This window comes from Equus przewalskii, chromosome 5, assembly GCF_037783145.1.
Source record: "Equus przewalskii isolate Varuska chromosome 5, EquPr2, whole genome shotgun sequence".
In the NCBI taxonomy this organism is placed as follows: domain Eukaryota; kingdom Metazoa; phylum Chordata; class Mammalia; order Perissodactyla; family Equidae; genus Equus; species Equus przewalskii.
In genome coordinates this window covers 24,046,269-24,069,729 of record NC_091835.1, presented here as the reverse complement: position 1 = coordinate 24,069,729, position 23,461 = coordinate 24,046,269, and the positions used below count along the sequence as shown (strand labels likewise).

At 55.3% G+C, this 23,461-nt stretch overlaps 2 protein-coding genes across 28 annotated transcripts in view; both read right to left on the bottom strand.

Annotated features, from left to right (window-relative positions):
* Window positions 1-5,887, bottom strand: part of ESPNL (espin like) — a 29,782-nt gene extending 23,895 nt beyond the window's left edge. Inside the window, exons 1-3 of the mRNA XM_070618709.1 lie at window positions 5,516-5,887; window positions 4,048-4,238; window positions 2,139-2,325 (exon numbers count right to left, since the gene is read on the bottom strand). Coding sequence (XP_070474810.1) covers window positions 2,139-2,325; window positions 4,048-4,238; window positions 5,516-5,809 — 672 coding nt within the window. The 5' untranslated portion in view covers window positions 5,810-5,887. The remainder of the gene's footprint in view (window positions 1-2,138; window positions 2,326-4,047; window positions 4,239-5,515) is intronic.
* A 1,028-nt stretch (window positions 5,888-6,915) lies between these two features.
* The window catches only part of SCLY (selenocysteine lyase), a 35,090-nt gene continuing 18,544 nt past the window's right edge, over window positions 6,916-23,461 (bottom strand). For 10 of the 27 annotated variants that reach the window (XM_070618686.1, XM_070618685.1, XM_070618692.1 and 7 more), the window contains 6 exons: window positions 22,696-22,802; window positions 14,588-14,624; window positions 11,566-11,649; window positions 10,907-11,049; window positions 9,521-9,596; window positions 6,916-7,960 (listed from right to left, as the gene is read on the bottom strand). In XM_070618686.1, coding sequence (XP_070474787.1) covers window positions 7,790-7,960; window positions 9,521-9,596; window positions 10,907-11,049; window positions 11,566-11,649; window positions 14,588-14,624; window positions 22,696-22,802 — 618 coding nt within the window. In that variant the 3' untranslated portion in view covers window positions 6,916-7,789. Of the gene's footprint in view, window positions 7,961-9,520; window positions 9,597-10,224; window positions 11,050-11,565; window positions 11,650-13,581; window positions 14,156-14,587; window positions 14,625-22,695; window positions 22,803-23,461 lie in introns of those variants that run through there. The other 17 variants (XM_070618690.1, XM_070618689.1, XM_070618698.1 and 14 more) reach the window with 4 other exon arrangements.

Below are 23,461 nucleotides of genomic sequence, written 5' to 3'. Positions count from 1 at the left end.
GAAAAGGACAGTGAGGCTGGAACAGAGGCCCCCACAGCCGCCAGCTACCCCCAGGAGAGGGTGCCCTGCCCTGGAGTGAGTGAGCCTGGCTGGAGGCCGCCCCCTCCCCACTCAGCCCATCCCGCAGGGAGGAGGGGGCAGGGATTCACATCTAGAAAGGCCCTTCTGGCCCTGGGAGGCGGGGCCCCGGATGCTCCTCCCCCAGGATGAACTGGTGGGGCTCCCTGGGGCTCAGCGGATACTCGGTCACGCCCCCACTCCTCCCGCCCTGTCCTGGGCACCCCCCCCCCCCACTGCTCTGAGCTGCTGCTCCCCAACCTGCACAGCCCCCTGGCTCCCTTCCATTTGCCGAGAACCTGCTTGTGCATGGCCCTGTGGCCAGAGATGGCCAGGACTCAAGCTCACCCCAGGGACTTGGAATCCAGGGGTGGGGAAGGCCACACCTGAAGCGGCTGGGGTCAGAACTACAGGAGAGGGGACATGGGGACAACTCTTCCCGATGGCCAGGGTGGGGCCGACATCTGGAGAGTCGGTGCAGGGGGTGCCCAGAGCTCCTCCTGGGAGAGGAGCCAGCTCTGGCAGGGGGAGCTGCGGAAAGGCAGCCCAGGAGGGGATGCAGCCCGTGCAGAGGTGTGGCACCGGTGGGTGCCTCAGGGCCAGCTGAGGGAGGCTGGAGGCAAAGGCTGATGGCCTCTGAGGCCAAGGTGAGCAGCTGGACTTCATCCTGAGGCCAGGGGAAATCATTTGTCCTTCATTCATTCATTCACTCACTAAGCACCTCTGGAGTCCTTATGATGTGCCAGCCCCTAGAAAGGCAGCAGATGACAGAGTCCCTGCCCCCCGGGGCTCCTGGAACTTATACCCAGGGGTGCAAATAGACAACTACCAAGATAAAGAAGTCAAATTCCGTTTGTCAGGTGTTGCTGCCGTGGAGGAAAGACAGCAGGGGAGCAAGATGGAGGGCTGGGCGGGGTGGCTGCCATCCTAAAGGGGGGCAGGCCACGCACACCTGGGAGCTGCCACCTGGCAGAGGGTGCAGTGCATGCAAAGGCCCCTGCTGGGGCAGGAGTGAGGCTGGCCTGGTGGAGGAAGGGCTGGAGGAGGTCCCATGGGCAGTGGGGGGTTCTGAGCAAGGAAGGGCTCTCCCTTCTCCACCAGCGGCCAGTGTGACCTTCAAGATGCCCGTCAGACCTGCTGTTCCTGGCTCACAGCCTTCAGTGGCTCCCCAGGGCCCTCAGGAAAGAGCCCTGGTCCTCCCCGGGCCTCTGCCTTTCTCACCTGGCCCCGCCCCACGGGCCAGGCTCTCCTCAATTTTGAACCAGCTCTGCTCTCCTCTAGGAATTTAATTTAATTTGGAATCCGTCCCTTGCCCAGCCACCTTGGGTCCATCCTTGGTTCAGCCCTGAAACGTCTGTCACCTCCTCAGGGAGGCCCTTCTCCTCTGAGACCTGATCAGTTCTCTGGAACAGACTCAGAGCTCCTGGAAGCCCCACCTGGTCTGCTTTTCCATGGTGCAGGCAGGAAGTCCCCAGTCCGTCCTGAAAGAAGGCCTCCCCCAAACCCGGGCCACTCTGTGTCCCAGGGTCTCAGGGCTTCCTTCCGGAAAGAGGCCTGAATGACCCCTCCACAGGCCCAGAGGGAAGAGGGCTGGGGACCTGCCCAGGGCTCTGAGGCAGCAGGGCGTGAACAGGTGGCCAGATGGGCCAGGCACTGCTGGTGCCCAGCACAAGTGACAGAGCACCGGGATGCCACTAACCCTGAGAGCCCCCAGGAGACCCACCAGGACTCCTGGGGGAGGGAAAGGAGAGCCCCAGGGGGAGGGCTGCACGTCCCCATGGTCCTGCATGGGCTCTGAAGTCCGGTTTACCCCAGGGCCGGTTCCAGCTGTGGGACCCTGGCTGTGCTCCCAGGCCTAGGCTGGGTCTGGCAAACACGGGTGCTGGAAGCTGTGGGGGGCACATCTGATCCCCCAGCAATCCTGTGGGTCTCCAGCGCTCAGGTGGGCAAAATGAGACCTGGGAGGTGGAGCCCCCACCCCAGCCAGGCCCTGCTTGCTCAGAGGCGGCTCTAGAGCCAAGGCACGAGCAGGTGCCAGCCTGCCAGCACCTCCACCACCCCCACCTCTGGCGCCCCCTTACCAGCCAGACGACGAGGGAGTAGTGGCCGCGGTCGGCAGCGGCGTGCAGGGCGCTCATGCCGTCGAGGGCGCGCAGGTGCACGTCGGCACCACAGTCCTTCACCAGGAACTGGGCCAGGTGCAGGTGGCCCTCCTGGCAGGCCAGGTAGAGTGGGGAGGCGCCGCTGCGGGTTCGCCGGTTCACGCCACTGTGAGGGAGGGTGGGGTTCAGAAGGGGCTTGGCGGGGGTTGTGGGGGCAGGGGGCTGCTCCAGTCAAGGGCCCAGATGGAGGGGAGGGGTGGCCCTGCACCTGCCCGCCTGTTTGCATCCACTCCCCTTACTGGCTGAGGGGCTCCAGCCAGTCACCTGTAGGGTTGCACAGGCTGTGCATCCCCCAAGCGCACCAGTGGAGGACACTGGCCGTTAGAATCCGGTTCTGTCCAGGCCCTACCAAGCTGTGCGCACAGCTGGGTCTCGCCGGCAGGGGGCGCTTTAGGGATGAGTGGTCCAGTGGGGCCTGCTCTGTAAAGGGGCCGTGGTGAGCAGGACACTAGCCTGCCCGTGGGCGCCCAGGCCTGGCATCCAGATTCCGGGCCCCAGTGTGGATGGACTGGAGCAGGGTCACGGGATCTCTGCTTCCTGCTCTGCCCCACATTGCAGCAGGGTCAGGCGAGTTCTTGGTCCCTGGTCACCCGCTGCAGGGAGGGAGGGTCTCCGACCCAAGGCCCACCCCATCCCTCGGTGACAAAGACGTCACCTCTGGCTCCTGTGGTTGGTGCCAGGTGGGAGTGTGGGCACCGGGGCATGGGACCTTCCCGTGTGTGTGCGTGCTTGCATGCGTGTGTGTGTGTGTCTGTGTTTTAACGTGAAGTCTCCCGGTTCTCAAATGGCAGAAACTACTTTAACAACTGTGGGTCTAAGAGACACTCTGCGGCCGGCCAGGCCTGGGGCGGCTGGTGTGGACACTCTGGGGAAGATGCACAGAAGTGAGTCCCGAAGGGCCAGGATGGGAAGAGCCGGGAATAAGAACCCTGTTCCACAGTGGAGCTGTCAGGCCTTGTCAGGAGCAAACATGGGATGGCCGGGACAGCCACCCAAACAAGAGGCCCCTCAGAGAAGAGGCTGGCGGGGTCGGGGAGAAAGGCAGCAGGTCAAGTGTGGGGTGGACCCCAGGCCCCACTGCCGGCCAGGACGGCAGCCCGGGGCACAGCCGGTGGGGAGGCCATGGGCGAGGCGCCCTAGACAGCCTGTTACTGTGCCCGCGGTCTCCTTCATGCAGGACAAGGACCAGGAGTGCCCACCGTGGGGAGTCCTGCTGCCCCTGCCTCAGTGGGGCCTGTCCCGTCCCTACCCCTCCCTCCTTGCCCATCCACCAGGGCCACCGAGGTGAGGAGGCTGGCCGTCCTGGAGGGGCTCCCAGTGCAGGGAACGGGACAGTGCAGAGGGAGAATTCGGGCTGACTTGATGGGGCCTCAGTGCCTCCGAGTCCACTATGCAGCCTCCGCTCTCTTCAGGTGACTTGAGTGTGCCCACCTTCCCCAGCTGGGGAAGTTAGGCCCTGAGACATCCCCAGGTGGCGCCTGGAACTGCCTGGGCATCACAGGGCGCTTTCTGCCCAGGCTGTTCTAGCAGCTTCCTGGCTGTTCTCACTGCCCCCTCCCCACAGCTGGATGGCTGTGCCTCATCTGCTGTGGTACCTGGCCCGGCACCTGCACTGCGGCTGCCTGCAGGATCAAGGCCCTTCCCAGACCCCAGCTCAGAGCCTCACACCCCACTCTGCCTCCCACTCCCACTCTGGCTCCAGTCTGGCCTCCCCTTGCCCCCGGCACCTCGAAAGCCACCAACCTGTCCTCCTCTGTCCCCCCCTGGTGCAGCCTCTGCAGTAGCCGGCACCCCCAGATTGCTGTCAGGAGGCGCCCCAGCCCCTCACCTGCCGTGGGCGGCCGTCAGGAGCTTCAGGCAGGTCAGGTCCCCGCTGACGGCAGCGTGGTGCAGCGGCAAGGCCCCCTCCAGCGTCTCCAGTGTGGCCGCATGGCCCTCTCGGAGCAGCCACTCCACCAGCACTGGGTGTCCAAAGCGGGCGGCCAGGTGCAGTGGGGAGACGCCTGAGGCATCTTGGTCCTACCAAGGCACAGATGGGGTGGCAATCAGATGGCAGGCCCAGACCACCCCTGCTGGCTGCACCAGTGAGGCCAGCGCCAGCTGCCAAGGCCACACTACCAGGAAGCATCCGCCCCCGGTTCGCTCCATCACACAGCACGAAGCGAGGCCCCTCTGCTGGACGGAGTGAGGCCACCTGCTCCAGGTAAGAGGCAGGGCTCGCTCTCAGGTTTAGGCCTCCCTGCTTGGTCACCCGGCCTCCTCCAGGCCCCTGCCCTGAGTGTGGCCATGGCTCCTTCCCGCTCTCTGCTCAGTCAGAAGGGCTTCCACTTGCCCAACGGTGCCCATGTTGGGTTTGGTGGTCTGCTCCATGTCTGGGGACACTGCCTCCTGGCCTCTGCCCCCACCCCCACTGAGTGCCAAGAGTCCTTGCAGCTGGGGAACATTTCCACTATGGGCTCCGGGAGACCTGGGTGTTCTGCTGGCCACAGAAACGGCATCACCCCCATCTGCTAACTCTTGGGGTCCTGGCAAGAGCCAATGAGCACAGGGGTGTGAGGCCGCTGCACACTCAGGCTGTGACCATCAGTCCTCCCTCTCCTGGGACCCAGCGGGTCACGCTGATGCCCATCCAGCCCTGTCACAGCTTCCTCACCATCCTCCCAGGGTCCTTCACCCGCACAAAGGGGCACCGGCCAGCCAGGAAAAGGGCGGGGACAGGCCCTGGTAGAAATGCGCCTGACGAGACCACCACTGAGCCCTGGAGACCCTTCTCTTTACCATCAAGGCTCTCGTCCCACTGCCCCCACAGCCAGGCCTGTGCTGTCACCACCTGGGAGCCCCAGTTATCCAAGCCAGTGCCCACAGCCCTGAGCCCAAGCACCCACCGCACTTCTTTGTGGACCCTTTTCCAGACCCTTTGGGAAACAGGCCCATGGATCAGGCTGAGGAAAACACCAGCAAGAGCCCCTGACCAGGCCAGGCGCCCTGTGGGGGAGGGCAGGGGAGAGCACCGTCTGGCTGCTCTGTGCCGGGCGTGGCGCGCACAGGTGGCCTTGGCTCTCTAGGGCCTTGGGGCTGGGCGTGGGGCTGAGACAGCCAGCACTGACTGTGCCCTGGGGTTTGCATGCTGAGTCCCCGAGAGAAACAGAGCCCAGGGCCATGGTGCATGACCAGGGGAGGCCGAGGGCTCTGGACTCTCTGGCTCAAGGCTTCCTCCTCCCTCAACCCACACGGACACAGGCCGCCGGGCTGTCCCTGGCCCCTGCTCGGCTGCTGTTCCTGCTGTTCCCGCTTACCTGCAGACCGCAGCCGCCCTCTCGCACCAACCAGCACAGCTCGGCCAGGCTGCCCGTGGCGGCGGCGTCGTGCACCGGCGTGGCCCCGTTGTGGGCCCGCTGGTTGCCCGGCAGCTTGGCCTGCTGCACTAGGAACTTGACACAGGCCAGGTGGCCGGCCCGGGTGGCGTGGTGCACCAGGCCGGCCCCCAGGGCATCGGTGATGCCCGGGCCCAGGGCGCCGGCCTCCAGCAGCTGCTCCAGGGTGGCCAGGTCCCCGTTCTTGGCGGCCGTGAGCGCCCGCTGCTCCTCCATCCTCTGGCCCTGGCCACCCGGCGGGTCCTGGTTGCTTATGCACGGCCCGGGCTTCCTGTTTCAGGCGTGGACGTGGCTCCCGGCTCCAGTTACCCGATAAGCCGCGCACAGGGCAGATGGGAGGCGGCGGTGGGGGGACCGGGGGTGGGGGGGGGCGGCGGGCAGGCCTCAGGGAGCGGGCCTCGCAGCCCTGCCCGAGCCACTTGTGCGGCACCCAGAGCTGCGGTGGGCAAGGGTGCAAGGGAAGGGTCCACACCCGGCTCAGGTTGGGATGGGCGCCGGCCAGCAGACACTGCCTGGTGGCTGGACCATGGCTCTTCCTCCCCTGGAGTGAGGGCTGAGGAGATGCTCTGTGAGCATCGGCCTGAGACGGACTTCCCGCATTTGGTGGGCGTCACAGTTACTGATGTCCTTTCAAGGAGGCAGGAGGCCCCCCGACCCCATGACTGCTTCCCCCGGTCTGGGCAGCATCCCGAGTAGCTGTGCTGGCCCGTGGGAGGCCCTTCTCTCGGGAGGACAGACCCATCCCCAGGGGGCCCTCTCTGGGGACTTATGTCTCGATGTTCTGGCTCTGTCGTCAGCACGGGGAGCCCAGGGCCCACCTGCCCCGGGGACGTGTAGGCTGGCCCGAGCCCTCGGAGGCTGCATGAACCTTGGGAGCAGCGGCTTTGCAGGGCCAGCGAGAGGCACAGGGCCCGGAGAGGACAGGAAGGCCTGCGAGGTGAGAGTGGGGGTCTGGAGGCCCCTGCCCCAGGGCCCCCTCCAACCACGGGGACCCGTCTCTGGAACAGCAGCTACAAGTCCAGGTGCATTTGTCAGAGCCGCCAAGCTCCTTTTCCAGGCTGTTCTCTTCAGCAGGGCTGGACACCGCAGTCCTGTGCGCGGGAAGCGGCCTCACCACAGGCTCTGTCCGGAGAAAGCACGATGCCGGGCGTCAGGGACCATCTTCTAGGGGCTCCTGAGTCCCAAGCCGAATTTCTTGGGCTAAAGTGTAATGATTCAGTGACAAGCTGAGGTTCCTGCTCGGCCCTCTAATGCCACCCCACGGCTGGCTCGGACACCCTGGGCCCCGAGAGATGAACCCCCAGATAAACCACAAACGTCCATACGAGCATTGACATCGTTTATTAGTTCATTTAATTTCTGATGCTTGTTTCCTCAATGTCACTGTGTAGTTCTTTGCACCTTAAAACCCACATTAAAAGTGTTGTGCGAATAAAAATCATTCCTATGTGAACATCGCCTGAGACATCACGTGACGTCACGAAGCCTCTGTGGCGATGAAAGATTCCTTCTGCGGGTGAACTGGCGATGAAGGCTGAGGTAGGATGGGCTGATTTCCACCTCAGGAATGACCCGGAATCGCAGGGGCACCGGCTGCCCCGGGACTCAGCGCTGTGTGAGCTGAAACCCTGAGTAAAGGATGAGAGGGCAGGAGGTGGGAGGGGCCTGCTGGGGGGGTCACGGTGCCTCATGGGGGGCGGGGTAGGGCTGGGAAGTGGGGGCCCTGAGCAGAAACCAGCCCACCAAGGCGGCCCCACCCGTGCGGAGGGGCTTGAGCAGGACCCTGAGGGTGGGGGAGAGTGAAGGGCCCACCCACCCCTCTGCAAGGGCGGGACCACAGCAAAATATCAGGCTTCCTATTTTCATGATAGCAGCTGAAAGCAGGGCATAAATACCAGGATTTTATCTTCTGGATAAAAATGCCACCTTCCAGGAAGGGGGCACTCACGGCAGGCTCGCCCCACTTCCCAGAGGGGAGCGTGGACACGGCTGAAGCGCTTCCACTTCAACCCACGTCCTTGGGCAGTAGGGGCAGTGATAGTCCCCTGCGGGTGTTGGGTCCCGGGCCTAGATGTCCCTATGGGGTCTGTGTGCCCAGCACCCACACTGCCATCACTCGCTTGGACACTCAGGACAAACGAAGACGTGGATGAATTAGGAAAAGAGCCCTCCTGGCACGGCCCTTGGCAGGGCTTCCTACGGTGGCCCAGGCCCTAGGCCTGGCCCTCCAGCTGGGCCACGGCCTGCTTCAGGTCCTGCACGACGAGCTCCACGTCGGCCCTGGTGGTGCTGCGGCCCACGCTGAGCCGGAGAGCATTCCTGGCCACGTCGAATGGGATGCCGCAGCTCAGCAGCACCGGGGACGGCCTGGGGGTGAGGGGACCGGGTTAGCTGTCTCTGGGAAAGGGCTCTCCTGTGCGCCTAGGGGCACTGCCCCTCTGCTCCCAGCCAGCTCCCTGAGTCAGGCCGCGTGGACGGAGTGCCCGGCCTGCTCCCCTCCTCCCTTCTCTGCCAAACACCCGTCTGCAGGGTCAAGCTCAAACCCCCCGTGCCTGCTCCACCCGGGGTCCTCTCGTGCTTGCAACTCCTGCACAGTGCTGCGGCCTCTCCCCCTGCCCTGGGAGCACGGACGCAGACTGCCAGCCGCTCAGCCCAGCCAGAGTGCACTGTCACACCCCAGCGCCAGGGAAACTGTCCAGACAAGTGCCCGCCACACAGGGCCAGGTGAGGAGGGCTTTTGTCACCTCCAGTCACAGAGTGTCAGAGCCAGAGGCCCCTGCAGCCATCCTGTCACAGGTCAGACAGCAGGACCAGGTGGACAGTGACACAGCCCCTGCCCCTTTACAGGTGGGTGACCTCACTTGCTATCCAGGAGGGCACCCCCACTTCCCACAAGGGCAGTGAGCATCAGTCCATCCCCTTTCTCCTCCCTCCCTTACAGGGGCCACATTGGACACTTGTCCCTCTTGAGCCCTGCTGCCAGTCCCTTCTCGTCCCCTCCCCCAGCTCTGTGGCTGTTAAGATTGCACACTCTGCACTCGTCAGCTTGCAGCTTGACCACTCTGCCTCAGTTTCCTCGTCCGAGACATGGGTTACTCAGAGCCTTTCTTGAGGGTCGTGGTGAGCATTCCGTGAGCAAGGGCACATCTGAGCACTTGGCCGGGGACGGCCCTCACAGACCCCGCTCTGCACTCCAGGCTGGCCCCGGCCTTCTGCTCTGGGTGGTGACTCTGGCTCCTGGCCTCGCCTGCCCTCCAAACTGCCCCTCCACTGCAGGGCGCTAAGGCCCTGAGGAGCCCCTGGCCTGTCCTCCACCTCCATGGGCACGGGGGCTGCTCCTCGAGGAGCCTTCTTGCCTCCCAGCCAGCCCTGGACTGTCGTGTTGCTGACCATGTCCACTTCTCTGCCCTCTCTGGAGCCCAGGTCACTTTATCCAGCTCCACTCCTACCTCTGCAGGCCCCCGACACTCACAGCAAGCCAGAAATGGAACCTCCTTCTCTTTCTCCAGCATGGCCGCGTGCCCTGGCCCCACCCCTGGGGCAGGGGGAGTGGCCTGAAACCCAAACCTGATCCTGTCACCACCTTCAGTAGCCCCCTTTTTTTGAGGATAAAGTGAGCACCCACAGCCTGGCCCTGCTCCTCCAGCCCTGCGCCTTCTCCTCCCTCCCCACCTCGGGCTGGAAGCTGCTGGCCTCTTCTCCTGGTCAATCCTAGCCCTCCTTTAGGCTGCAGCTTCCACTCCTCCGCTCCTGAGGCCCAGGTAGGGCCTTTACTTCACCAGCCGCAGCACCGGCCTCCTGGCCCGTCCTATGTCTGGTCACTTTCTGTGTCCCTGCCAGGCTGCACAGCTCTGTGAAGGCCCAGGCCCAATGCCTGGAGCACGGATGTGCCCTGGGTGATGGGGCCAGTACATGGAGAGCACTTACCGGTCCCCGAGGTCCGAGTGGCATGCAGCCCCCACGCTGGCCAGCAGCATCCTGCACTGTGCCAGCACCAAGTGGCCTGCGGAGACAGAGTACACGTGCCCTGAGTCCAGGCAGGGAGTCCGGGGGGCCCACCTGTCCTGCCCCATCTGCCTAGTCTCTCCCCTGCCACAGGTTTTGAGCCTCTCTCCCTCAGGCCACCTAACGGATCCAGGCACACAGGCCCCTCCATCAGCAGGTGAGAGAAATTGCAGCAGGATCCAGAGAAATAGCTTCTTCCCTCCTTTGGCTGCAGAAAAGCAGACTCTATTCTGCCTCCTAAAACTGGCCTTGGAAATGTTATTTCCCATCAACTGCCTAGTGACATACCCGGAGTTCTGGCTGGTAGCCCTGGTGATAATGCTCAAATTTACATCTGTGTCTTCTAAAGACAGAGACTTTTGGGGGCCACCTCTGTTAAGCGGGAAGCCACTTCCCTCTTCTTTCACAAGCACAGAGAGTAAAGAAATACACGGATGACTGCTGATTTAATTAAAGCGAGAATCTCCGCCTCATTCCAATGGACACAGTCGTCACTGAGTACAAAGTCTGACCCCAGAGGAAGGGGAGAGATGACAGAGGAAGCTTCCTTCCCAAACAGCAAGGAGATGTGGCAGGACGGCCAGCAGCCGCCGCCTCCTCTCCAGTGAGAGTGTGTTTCAACCCACGTCCTCACTCAGGAGCCGCTGTGCTGGTTGCCCCAGGGTTTCTTCGTGGTCCAAACGCTGCTGCCCCGTTTCTCTGTGTAACCCAGGATGACAAAGTAGGCAACGCACTCTTCTTCTGGGAAGTCAAAAACTGCTCTGCAGACATGGCTCACGTATGCTCTGGGGCCACCGTGATCACCTCTCAAACAGAACACGGCTGGTCAACGCCTGGACTCCAGCCTCAGGACTCAGGGCGAGCCAGGTGCTGCATGCATCTGGATGGGAGGAATCCCAACCGTTCCCAGCATGGGAGGTGGCTATCACGCGAACAAATGGGACCCTCAGATTTGCGCTCCATCCTTACCCTGAGCCAGTTTTTAAAGCTGATGGCCTCTGTTTTCCCTTACCCTCAGAAAATATTGTGTAAAACGTGCTGGCACAGATAGACCAACTGATCTAAAACATAGTCAGTTTCATCTCCTTCCCTGGCAGCTTTTGGGTGTGACCGGAGCAAGTACAGAGCACTGCCCACATCCAGGGCATCGGGGCAGTGAGCAAAGTCAGGCAGGGAGAGGAGCAGCTGTGAGGAGAGCCCCAGCCCAGCACGGGACCGCCACCCGATGGGGTCCCGCGCTCTCGGCAGCAGCCCAACCCATGGGGCCCCTCAGTGAGCACCCCCGACAGCACCTGAGCCAGCACCCACCCGACACACCGTGGAGAGACCAGGAGGAGCCCACCGTCACCTTGGAGCTGGGGTCCCCGGATGGAAAAGTTACACGTGTTGGGGAGTCGTTCACTTCCTGGAAACTGGCTGTTCAGATGGATTCTCTTCTTACCGAATTCAGCCTGAAAAATTAACAAAACACTCAGCGACAGCTTCAAAGGCCCCCTGCCCACCAACTGTTTGAACTTTAGACTTTTCCGGGAAACAAAACCTCAACCTCAACACACAAGATAATTATCTTATCGATAAGCATCTACCTAGAATAGTTAAGGGGACTGATTATGGAAAGCAAATTAATTAGAAAAAAATTCTGCATACACGTAGATCTTCTACAGACAATCGTTAAACATCCCACCTCTGGTAGACTTTTACCACGTGTCTGCGAAAAAAATCCACTTGGTCTGGAGTCTCTCTTTGGAGGTTTCTGACTCTGGCCTACAGTCATCATTTAATTTTTCCCTCTTTCCTCAGGACCTTGGCTGTTTGCAGGGTGCCTGGGGACTGAGTTTCAATCAACACGGTTCCTTTCGTCCAGTGCGACCAGCCCCACGTGCTGCCTGCCCCCGGGGCCACTGTCCCCCATCCCCGTCGCTCATTCGCGGAAGGGAGGACGGCCGACAGCGCCGCCCCGCGCTCACCAGCAGCCGCTCCTCCAGGTAGTCGCGGACGTCTCTCATGTGGGCCTCGTAAGCCTCGCAGTTCTCCGCCACCAGCTCCGCGGCCTGGGGACACAGGAATCACGCTCAGTTACTGTGAAGCAGAGGAGAGCAAAACAGCTTTAGGCTGCAGAGGTGACATTTCCTCAAACTGCTCATTTTCTGGAACATCGTGTATTGAGTGTTGGCCGTGTGACAGGGGCCATGAGTGCTTGAGAAGGGTCATCTTCACTGGTCCAACAGCAATCTATCAGGCACTCCCTGATGCCTCCAGGCACCAGAGAGGCCACACCCAGTAAGACCAAGAAGCCATCCCAGTCCTCAAGGCACGTGCATTCTGGAGAGACAGACAGACAGACGGACACAACAAGGGAAGAGCTGAACCCACATACCGATGGGGTGAGCGCTATGGAGGGGATGCAGCACGTGGCGGTGGGAAGGTGTGAAGGGGATGGCAGAGCCTGCGGAGGGCATCCCAGGCAAAGGCGGCCACCACAGAGGGAAAGGGGAGTGTACTCCTGGAACAGAGCGAGTGAGTGGGACAGGGTGACAGGAGGGACCTGAAGCTAAGCCCAACAGGGCAAATGCACTTGGATTTGGAGAAAGGGGTGAGCTGGTCTGATCTGCATGTTCAGTGATCATCCTGGATGCTGTGTGCAGAACGCAAGAGGCCGTGGCAGGTCCAGACAAAAGATGGGGAGGACCTGATCTGGAGTCGGTGGCCGTGGGAATGGACAAGAGGCAGATCCTGATAGACTGTGGAGACAGAACAGACAGGACTGGCTGCTGCCTCAGGTGCAGGGGACAAGGACAAGGGCATCTCCTAGATTTCTGAAGGGAGAACCTGCATGGTGGGAGGCACCATGGGCAGAGGGGGGACAATGGAGAGAGCAGGACGTTGTGGACCCAGAGGAAATGTCAAGTAGGCCGGTGAGGATGTGGGTCTCCCAGGAGAAAGGTCAGCACCTGCCCTGAGATGTCCAGTTCAAAGACCTGAGGCCAGGCTGGTGTTAGAGCCATGGGACAGGATGAGCGCCACAAGGGAGCTGTGCGGAGCAGAGAGGAGGCTGGGATGGTGCCCCGGAGCTGGCTGACAGGTGAAGAGGCAGAGGAGGAACGGCGGGGCGGAGGGGGAAGCTGGAGAGGAGAGCGGTCCAACGGCGGCCAGTGGTCAGCACAACGAAAGCTGCTGTGGGGCGGCTGAGGACGTGACAACACGGTGGTGGCTGGGGACCTCCTCAGCCAGGGTCAGGGGAGAAGAGGAACAAGTGGCGAGACTGGGCATCCAAGGAGGTATGGGGGCGAAAATGTGTAGGCCACTCCTTGGGGACCTTCTGCTGTCAGGCAGAAAAATACGGGGGAGGAGCATGGAGGGGTGAGACCAGGGGAGGGTAGTTCTAAAGCTGGGGGAACGTTCTAGTAGAGAGGACCGCGACAATGCACAAGGCGGGACAACAGCAGGAGGGGCTGTTCTTCAGCCGGCAGAGAAGAGGTGGGAAGCCAGGAAGAGACCCCGACTCAGCCTGGGTGGGGCAAGGACACATCTTCTGGGCGTATGTGGAGAGCTGTGCCAGGGCCACACCGCATGGAGGCAGTCCAGGCTGGGGCAGGAGGGAGGGAGGAGGACGACGGTCTGTCCTGGAACAACCTCAGGGTCAGAGGGTCTGGGTGCAGGGGTGTCCAGGGGCGAGGAACATGTGGCAGGCTGTGGGGACCCCCAAGCTGAGGTGCCAGTGTGCTGGTGGGCCAGCAGCTCATCTCGAGAGGAATCCTTTAGGAAGCTGCTCCAGTCATCCCCATCCTGCAGGCGGGACAGCGGGGCTCCAGGAGGGAGCTGGGGTGACTTGACCCAGGGGAGCGAGCCTGACCACCCCCTCAGCTGTACCGGCCTCACTGTACGTCTCACTAGAGCTTTTCCCTTCCAAACGCTAAGCCTGCGAGACCCACTCCACAGACCTCGGACAGGACACCTCCGGGTTGATAAATAAAACTTGAGGCTTTTTCTTGCATCAGTCCATTTATTGGGATCGAGAGCATGATCCAAAGCCCGGACACCTAGTAAAGCCAATGGCGAGACTGATGCCAGATGACAGGAAGTATCTGTCGGCCTCTGCCCCCGCTTCCCGGCACAGAGCTTCCAAAGCCTCGTCAGTCATTTCCTCCGTGATGGAGCACTAGGAGCATCCATTCTAACATTTGGTCTTTGACCCCCAGCTCCTCACCCCCTTGGAATTTCTGGGTGGTAGGACTGTCTTGTTCTAATGGGGTGACTCCGGGTGGGCTCCTGGATTGGGGCTGGTCACCGAACGACCAAGCCGTGATTAGAAATTTGGGACTTTCAGCCCCGCCCCCATTCTCCAGAGAGGGGAGAGGGGCTCCAAATGGAGTCACTGATTGATGGATGCCCCCACAGAAACCCCAATGGCATGGGTTCGGAGAGGTCCTGGGTTGAACACATCGTGGTGCTGGGAGGGTGGCACCCCAGAGAGGGCGTGGAAGCTGGGCGCCCCTTCCCACATTCCTTGCCCCAGGCGTCTCTCCTATCTGGATGTTCGTCTGTATCCTCTCTCATCTGCTTTTACAATAAAATGGTAATCTAGTTAGTAAAATGTTTCTCTGAGCACTGTGAGCTGCTCTAGCAGGTAGCTGGACACGAAGAGGGGTCATGGGAGCCTCTGATTTATAGCCCGTTGGTCACAAGCACAGGTGACAACCCGGACTTGCAATTCGCGTCTGCAGTGGTGGGCGCATCTTATGGGACTGAGCCCTTAACTTTGGGATCTGACGCTATCTCCAGGTAGTGTCAGAAGTGGGTTAAGCTGTAGGACATCAAGCTGGTGCTGCAGAATTGCTTGGTGTGGGAAAAATCCCCACACATCTGCTGTCAGAAGCGCTGAGTGTGACAGCAGTGCGAGAGTAGAGAAGAAACACGGAGGGAGACTGAGTTGTCCACACACTGATGGACAGAGCAACTGCTCCATCTGCCGAGGTCCCCAAGGCTTACCTTCCCGAGGCCGGCAATCATCGGGGTGTTCTCCGTCCTGTAAGAGACAAGGGATGCAATCCTATGTCTGTGAAAGGCATTTAACAAACGTCCCAGGAAGGAATCCTGTCTGTGTGAAAGTCATGTGTTCAAATGAAAACAAACCACACCCACATCTTCCCTAAACAGGGCCATGCAGTGGCCTCAATGGCAGCTGCAGGCCCCAAAACCCTCCACACAAGGTTCCCTCATCCTGGCCCAGTGATGGTCGACGCCGCCCGCCGTGGGCAACATACGCTTATGTCCGTGGTCACAACTGGGTCTGGACCCTTTTCCTACCCAGGAGAAACCCCTCCTCTGACTCAGATCCAGAGCCTGCCTCCTTGGTCCCACTGCCAGACCAGGCGAGCGTCCGAGAACTCATCGCCGACACTGTTCCTTTCAGCCGACGTCTCGTCTGAGGCCTCCCAGCTGTAACAGGGGACGAATCCTTGTCACTAGAGATTTGGGGCATGGGTGTGCGTGTGGGTGCTCAGGAGAGGGACAAGACCCCTGAAGACCAGTGGTTCTCATACATTCATCTAACCAACTCTTCGTTCTATTTCAGGAAAAACAGAACATTCACTTAATAATTTTCTTAATTTTAAATTTTGGCTAAATCAAGTTTTCTTCAGCCTTTGGAGCGGGCTCCCACCTGTCTGCTGCAGATAAGAAGGTAAGTGAACACGCAGCACAGGTATTACAGGAAATGGGATCCCACTGTCCTCCCCTGACGAGTTCATCGGTCAGGTCTGTCCCCGGGGATGGGCTCCAACACCTGCGGGGGCTCTGGGAGGGACAGGAGCTCCGGGCTTGGTCCTAGGCCGGACGCCTCTCCTGGCTGTGGGATCTCTGACGGCATCCCCTCTCACCCTCATCTGTACAACCACACCAGGAGCGTCTCTTAAAGGTCCACAACCTGTGACTGCCTGGAAAGGTGGCCAGGGTGGAGCAGCTGGGACCCTGTGTAGGACCTAGAGCCCGCCTTGCACGACCCAGTCCTGCTATTAGGGCTATCCGCACCCCCGCCCCCGCCCCGGGCAGTCAGCCACTCAGAGCCATGCAACCCCGCTGCCCACACCCTGAGCTACCTACTACGGCTTCTGGCACATCTGGTGTTCTTCTTCTCCTGTTTTTTAATTAAAGTTTTTATTTTAAGATAACATAGATTCACATGTGATTGTAAGAAATAATATAGAGACATCCTGTGTACCTTTTACCCAGTTTCCCCCAAGTAGCACAATATCACAACCAAGATACTGACAATACACAGAACATTTCCACCACACAAAGAGCCCTCCTGTTGGCCTTCCAAATCCACACCCACTGCCCTTCGGTCCCACCCCCTCCTTAACCCCTGGCAACAGCTAATCTGTTCTCATCTCTATAATTTTATCATTTCAAGAATGTCATACAAATGGAATCACACTGTTTATAACTTCTGAGGATTGGTTTTTCTCACTCACTGTAATTCTCTGGAGATCCCTCCAGGCTGTTGTGTGTATTGACAGTGCATCCCTTTTCACTGCTGGCTAGTATTCCACGGTACAGAGGGGCCACAGCTTGTTCACCCATTCACTCACTAAAGGACTTCTGGGTTGTGTGCTGTTTGTGGCTATTATGAATAATGCTGCTGTATACATTTGCGTACAGGTTATGTGAACATAAGTCTTCATTTCTCTGGGATAAATGGCCCAGGAGTGAAATTCCTAAGTCACATGATAGTTGTGTATTTAGTTTTTAAAGAAACTACCAAACTCTTTTCCAGAGCAGCTGTACCATTTTACATTCCTACCAGCAATATATGAAAGATGCAGTTTCTCTGTATCCTCACCAGCATTTGGTGTTGTCACTATTTTTTATGTTAGCCATTCTAGTATTTTGTATTCCTGCTAGCAATGAGTGAGAATCCCAATTACTCCATGTTCTTGCCAAAACTTGATATTGTCAATCTTTTCAATTTTAGCCGTTCTGGTAGGTACGTATCTCACTGTGGTTTTCATTTGCGTTTCCCTGATAGCTAAGGATGTTGAGCACGTGCTTATCTGCTGTCTGTGCATCCTCTTTGGTGAGATGTCTGTTCATGCCTTTTGCCCATTTTCTGACAGAATTGTTTTGGGGTTTGTTTTGCTGTTGAGTTTTGAGAGTTTCTTTATATATTCTAGATACTAGTTCTTTGTCAGATCTGTCATTTGAAAATATTTTCTCCTATCATGTAGGCTTGTCTTTTCATCCCCTTACAAAGTCTTTGCAGGGTAAAAGTTTTAAATCTTGATAAAGTTCAACTTGTTAGTTTCTCCTTTTATGGATGCCCTTGGTGTCAAGTCTAAGAACTCTTTGCCTAGTCCTAGATGCTGAAGATTTTTTCCCATGTTTTTCCTAAAAGTTTTATGTTTTATGTTTAAGGCCATGATCTACTTTGAGTTAATGTGTTTTAAGGCGTGAGATTTAGGTCGAGCTTCCTTTTTTTGCCTGCAGATGTCTAATTGCTCCAGCACTGTCTGTTGAGAGACCGTCTTTCCTCTGCTGAACTGCTTTCGCATCAGTCAAACATCATTTGGGCTTATTTCTGCTTGTATCTATTCTGGTCCCTTGATCTACTTGCTAGCATTCTGATAGAAAGTGGGTTAAGTTTGTATATCAATTTGGGGAGAACTGACGTCTTTACTATACTGAGTCTTTCGATCCATGAACATGGTATGTCTCTCCACTTATTTAGATCTTTGATTTCTTTTGTCCACACATCATAGTTTTCAGCATACAAGTCCTGTAGATGTTTTGCTAGATTTATATCTTAGGATTTTTGAGTGACTGTAAATGGTATTGTATTTTTAATCTTTTTGTCCACATGTTCATTACCAATATATAGAAATACAACTGATTTTTGTTTATCTTGTATGCTGTAATCTTGCTGAACTCACTTATTCATTTGAGGAGTTTTCTTATCTATTCCTTGGGATTTTCTACAGAGACAATCACATGGTCTACAGACAAGGACAGTTTTGCCTCTTCCTTTCCAATCTGTTTACCTTCTATTTCCCTTTCTTCCCTCTGCACTGACTAGAGCTCCAGCTCTGCTGAACATGACTGTGAGCGTGGACATCCTGGCTTGTTCCTGGTCAAGGGGTAAAACATCCAGGCTTTCACCCTCGAGTGTGATGTTAGCTGTGGGTGTTCTGTAGATGCTCTTTTCAAGTCGAAGAAGTTCTCCTCTGGTCATATTATTGTGAGAGTTTTTAATGAATGAATGAATGCTGAGTTTTCTTAAACACTTTTTCTACATCAAATGATATGATAATGTTATTTTTCTTCTTTAATATGCTGGATGACATTGACTGATTTTTGAATATTGGAGACTGAACCAGCCTTGCATCCCTGGAACAAACTCTACCTCGTTATGGTGTATAAATTATTTCTATATTTTGCTGAATTCCATTTGCTAATATTTTGTTAAAGATTTCTGCATCTAAATCCATGAGGGATCTCTGGTGTGTAGTTTTATTTTTTCATACTGTCTTTGTCTGGTTTTGGTATCAGTTCATAAAACGAATTGGGAAGTCTTCCCTCCACCTCTATTTTCTGGAAGAGATTGTGTAGAAATGGTGCAATTCTTTAAGCGTTTGGTAGAATTCTCCTGTGAAACCACCTGGGCCTGGAGATTTCATTTTAGGGAGTTTTAAAATGACAGAATCAATTTCCTAATAGTTATAGAGAATGATCTCTCTCATATTAGGTGAGTTGTGGTAGTTTATGTTTTTGTTGAAGTGGCCCATTTTGTCTGAGTTGTCAAATCTATGTGTGTAGGGTTGTTTGTAGCACAGCCTCATCATCCTTTTGATGTTGGTAGGGTCTGTAGTGATATCCCATTTCGTTCTTCTTCTTTTTTTGTTTTTTTTTCCCTGAGGAAGATTTGCCCCAAGCCAACATCTGTCATCCGTTACCAATCTTTTTTTTTTTTAAGATTGGCCCTGAGCTAACATCTCTTGCCAATCTTTTTTTTTCTTCTTCTTCTCCCCAAAGCTCCCCAGTACATAGTTACATATTCTAGTTACAGGTCCTTCTAGTTGTGTTATGTGGGACGCTGCCTCAGCATGGCCTGATGAGTGGTGCTAGGTCCACACCCGGGATCCAAACCAGTGAAACCCTGGTCTGCCAAAGTGGAGCACACAAACTTAACCACTCGGCCACAGGGCCGGCCCTGCTGCCAATCTTCCTCTTTTTGCTTGAGGAAGACTCACCCTGAGCTACCATCTTTGCCAATCTTCCTCTCTTTTGTATGTCAGTCACTGCTACAGCCTGGCTGCCACTGAGTGGTGTAGGTCTGCACCCAGGAACCAAACCCAGGCCACCAAAGTGGGGGCTGCCGAACTTAACCACTAGGCAATGGGGTGGGCCCCCTGTTTCATTCTTGATACTGGCAATTTGTTTCTTCTCTCTTGTTTTCTTTGTCAGTCTTGCTAGAGGTTTGTCAAGTTTATCAATATTTTCAAAAAGCCAACTCTTTGTGTCATGGATTTTTTAAAAACCATTTTTGTTTTCATCGATTTCTCTTATCTTTACTATTTCCTTCCTTCTGTTGGCTTTGGGTTTATTTTGCTCTATTTTTCTAGGTTCTTCAAGAGGGAGCTTAGATTATCGACTTGAGATTCTTCCTCTTTAGTGCTATAAATTTCCCTCTCAGCAGTGCTTTAGCTGTGTCTCACAAATTTTTATAAGTTGTATTTTCATTTTCCTTCATTTCCGTGAATTTACTTCCTTTGAGACTTCCTCTTTGACCCAGGGATTATTTAGAAGTGTGTTGTCTGTTTCTAAGTGTCTGAAGATTTTCCCAATACCTTCCAGTTATTGATTTCTAGCTTGATTCCATTGTGGTTAAAGAACACATTCTATGATTTCAGTTCTTTAAAGGTATTGAGGTTTGCTTAATGGCATAGGATATGGTCCATCTTCGTATATATTCTGTGCCACTTGAAAGAATGTGTATTTTGCTGTTGTTGGGTGTAGTGTTCTAAACATGTCAATTAGATCCTGTTGGTGGACAGGTGTTACTGAGTTCTCCCGTTGCCTGGCCAAGTTTGGTCTAGTTGTTCCATCCACTGTTGAGGGAAGGGTATTGAAGTCTCTATCCATAATTGTGGATTTGTCTATTTCTCCTTTCAGTTCAATCAGGTTTTGCTCACATATTTTGCAGCCCTACTGTTTAGTGCGTCCACATTCAGGATCGCTGTCTTCTTGGTGCACTGACTCTTTTATCATTATATAATCCCACCCCATAAGTCACAATTCTTTGCTTTGCAGTCTCCTTTATCTAACATTACATAGCCATTCCTGCATTGCTTTGCTTAATGTTTGTGTGATACATCTTTTTCCATTCTTTACTTTCAACCTGCCTCTATTGCTACATTTGAAGTGAGTTTCTTGTAGACAGCATATAATTACGGTCAGTTTTTTTAAAATTCACTCTGTCAATCTCTGTCTTTTAATTGGTGTATTTAGACCATTTATATTTTATACACACACACACACACACACACATATACATATATATTTTTTTTTCTTTTTGCTGGGCAAGATTTACCCTGAGCTAACATCTGTTGCCAATCTTCCTCTCTCTCTCTCTCTTTTTTTCCTCTCCAAAGCCACAGCACATAGTTGTATATTCTAGTTGTAGGTCCTTCTAGCTCTTCTCTGTGAGCCGCTGCCACTGCATGGCTACTGACAGATGAGGGGTGTGGTTCCGCACCCAGGAACTGAACCCAGGCTGCTGAAGCAGAGTGTGCCGAACTTTAACCACTAGGCTACCAGGGCTGGCTCAACATTTAATGTAATTTTGATGTTAGGGCTTAAGTCTGCCATTTTATTTTCTGTTTTCTGTTTTTTACTTCTGTTTTCTTTTTCCTACCTTTCTTTGGATTACTCAAACATTTTTCACAAGTTCAAGTGAAGAATAGAGACCTTACCTCCTTTTACATCTCTTTACCTTCCCCCATCTATAATTATCTTAAATATTTCTTCCACATGTACTTTGAACATGTCAGACAGTGATAAGACTTTTGCTTAAGCCATCAAATATAATTCAGAAAACTCAAGAGAAGAGGAAAAGCCTATTTTATTTTCCCACATTTTTGCTTACCACACCCTTTCTTTCTCATATTCCAAGGCTCCTTCTTTTACTATTTCCTTTCTGTTTAAAGATCTTCCTTTAGTCATTTTAAGCAAAGATTTTCTGGGAACAAATTCCGTTAGTTTTCTTCATCTGAGAATGTCTTCATTTCTCCGTTATTCCTGAAGGACATTCTGCTGTGTATATAATTCTGGCTTCTCAGTTCTTTTCTTTGAGCTCTTGCACAATATTGCACCATTCCTTCTGGCCTCCATGGTTTCTGATGAGAAATCCACTGTCATTTGAATTATTTTTCCCCATAGGTAAGATGTCATTTTTTCCTCTGGCTGCTTTCAAGAATTTTTCCTTGTCTTTTATTTTCAGAAGTTTAATTATATGTCTTGGCATGAATTTCTCTTGGTCTATCCTGTTTGGGGTTCATTTAGTGTCTTGAATCTGTAGGTTTATGTCTCTTGCCAAATTTGGGAAGTTTTCAGATATAATTTCTTCAAGTGCTTTTTCATCACACCCTCTCTCTTCTTCTTCCAGGACTTCAATGAAATGAGCGTTAGATCTTTCATTACAGTCCCCCAGGCCCTGAGCCTCTGTTCAACTGTTTCCCAGCCTACCTCCTCTCTGTTGTTTACAGTGGGAAATCCTATTGTTCTCTCAGTTCACTGATTCTTTCCTCTGTTGCCTGTATTCTCCTGGTGAGTCCACCCGCTGAGCTTTTTGTTTGGGTTGTTGCAGTTTTCAGTTCTAAAATTTCCATTTAGTTCTTATTTACATCTTCTTTTTCTTTGCTGACACTTTCTATTTCATCTGTTTCAAGTGTGTTCATAATTGCTCACTGAAGAATTTTCATTGTGCCTGCCTTCAAATCTTTGTCAGATAATTTTAACACCCTCGCCGTCTCAGTGTTGGCATCTATTGCTGGTCTCTTTTCATTCACTTTGAGACCTTTCTGGTTCTTGGTGTGGTGAGTGGTTTTCGTGGTATGATGAGATGTTTCTGTACCACGTTAGAGGAGTCTGGACGCTACTTAACCCTTCTGTTTTAGCTGCTTTTTGGATACTGCTCTGGCAGGGGAAGGAGTGGGCCACCTCATCACTGCCAGCTGAGGTCCTAGCCCAGACTTCCCACTTGGCCTGTGTCAACACCCACTGTGGGGACACTCCTTGTTACTGACGGGTGTGGGTGGAAGCCCAGGGTCCCCATGTGGTCTCCACTGACACCGAGGTGGGGTGCCTCATCACTGGCTGGTGGGGGCGAACGTTCTGGCTCCTTACTAGGCCCTCTGACACACCCGGTGGGGGTGTGGGGGTGTCTTGTCACAGCCTGTGAGGGTGGAAGTCTGGGCTCTGTACTCGGCCTTCGATGGCATCGGTTGGGGTGGTGGCAGCTTACTCTGTGACGACTGGCTGGAATAAAGTGGTCATTGTCTAAAAGTTCTCTCTCTTGCTAGGCTGTCCCCTTCCTGGTCCACTGGCTAGAGATGGCAGGCTTTGGCTGAACGTTTTTCATCTGCCCTTGTTGGTGTCTGTGTTGCCGCTTCTTCAACTCTACGTCTGGGACAGAGGAGGCAAAAGACGACCCGGGCACTCACCTCCGTTCCTGCTTCTCCCTCTTGTTGTCGAGATTCTGACAAAACGTGTGGTGCTGGTCCCACCTCGTTCCCTGGTTAAAACCTCTCTGTGTGTCACGGGGACACAGGAGCTATTGGAAAGGAAACCAGGTCCTCCTGGGTGGCCCCGCTCACCCGCGGTACAGAGAAGAGCCGCACGTCTCAGCCAGGGGGCTCCAGCTCGCAGCCCCCAGAGACGGCGGTTCTGAGTCCCGGGGATGGAATCGACCAGCGGGGCCGATTCCGACTCAGGAGCGATGCAGACTGTGCCGTGACAGCGCTTCCCAGAGACGCGGAGCCCGCCACCCGGCAGGCCGTGCCCATGGCCAGCAGGTCGGACACCTCGTCAACCTTCTGCCTTACCCGGGCCGGAAATTCCGCTCTTGGCCACCTCCAAACAGCATGGGGTACAGAGGGGTGAGCTCGCTGAGCCCTCGGACGTACAGTGCTCCAATCCTGGGGCCGTAGAACTGAAAGGAAAAGTCCGCCATTCGTTCAACACAACCCTTCTCTGAACACGGCCAAGTGCTGAGAGGCACAGAGGAATGATAACGTCCGGGCCCCACAGCTGTGCCACCATCACCGCTCCGGATGGGTGGAGTTGCAAAGGCCTTGGGGACCTGGGCAGGGGGCTCGAGTTCCCAGCTCAGGGGCAGCAGGGCTCCTGCGCATCCCACACAGAGGAATTTGTAAAGGGACAGGGGGGGAACTAGAGAGCGCCCAGGGCCTCTCCTGGGTATGACTCCATGCTTGCAAGTCGACGCTAGGCAAAAATGTTAAGTGCCACAGCGTCAGGCCGGCATATACACTCCTTTGGAAACCAGCCGAGTCTTGTGCTTCAAAATAGAGAACTAAAAATATTTCAGCTCTAGTCAGCGGCCAGGAAGATGAGCAAAAGCTTCAGAAGGGTCTTCACTGTGAACTAGTTCCCTGTCCCACCTTAGAGATAAGAGTCGCTAAAACCAAGCCTTTCCATCCTGGAGCAGCGCTTTTGATCACGTCGGAGAAAACAGTCATTTCCTGAACCTCACACATACTGTCCTTGGGGTGGGGCCTGGGGGGCTGGCGAGCGTCCCTGCTGCAGAGCACACTCACCACCTGTACCCCACTGGCCTCATGTCTCACCTGA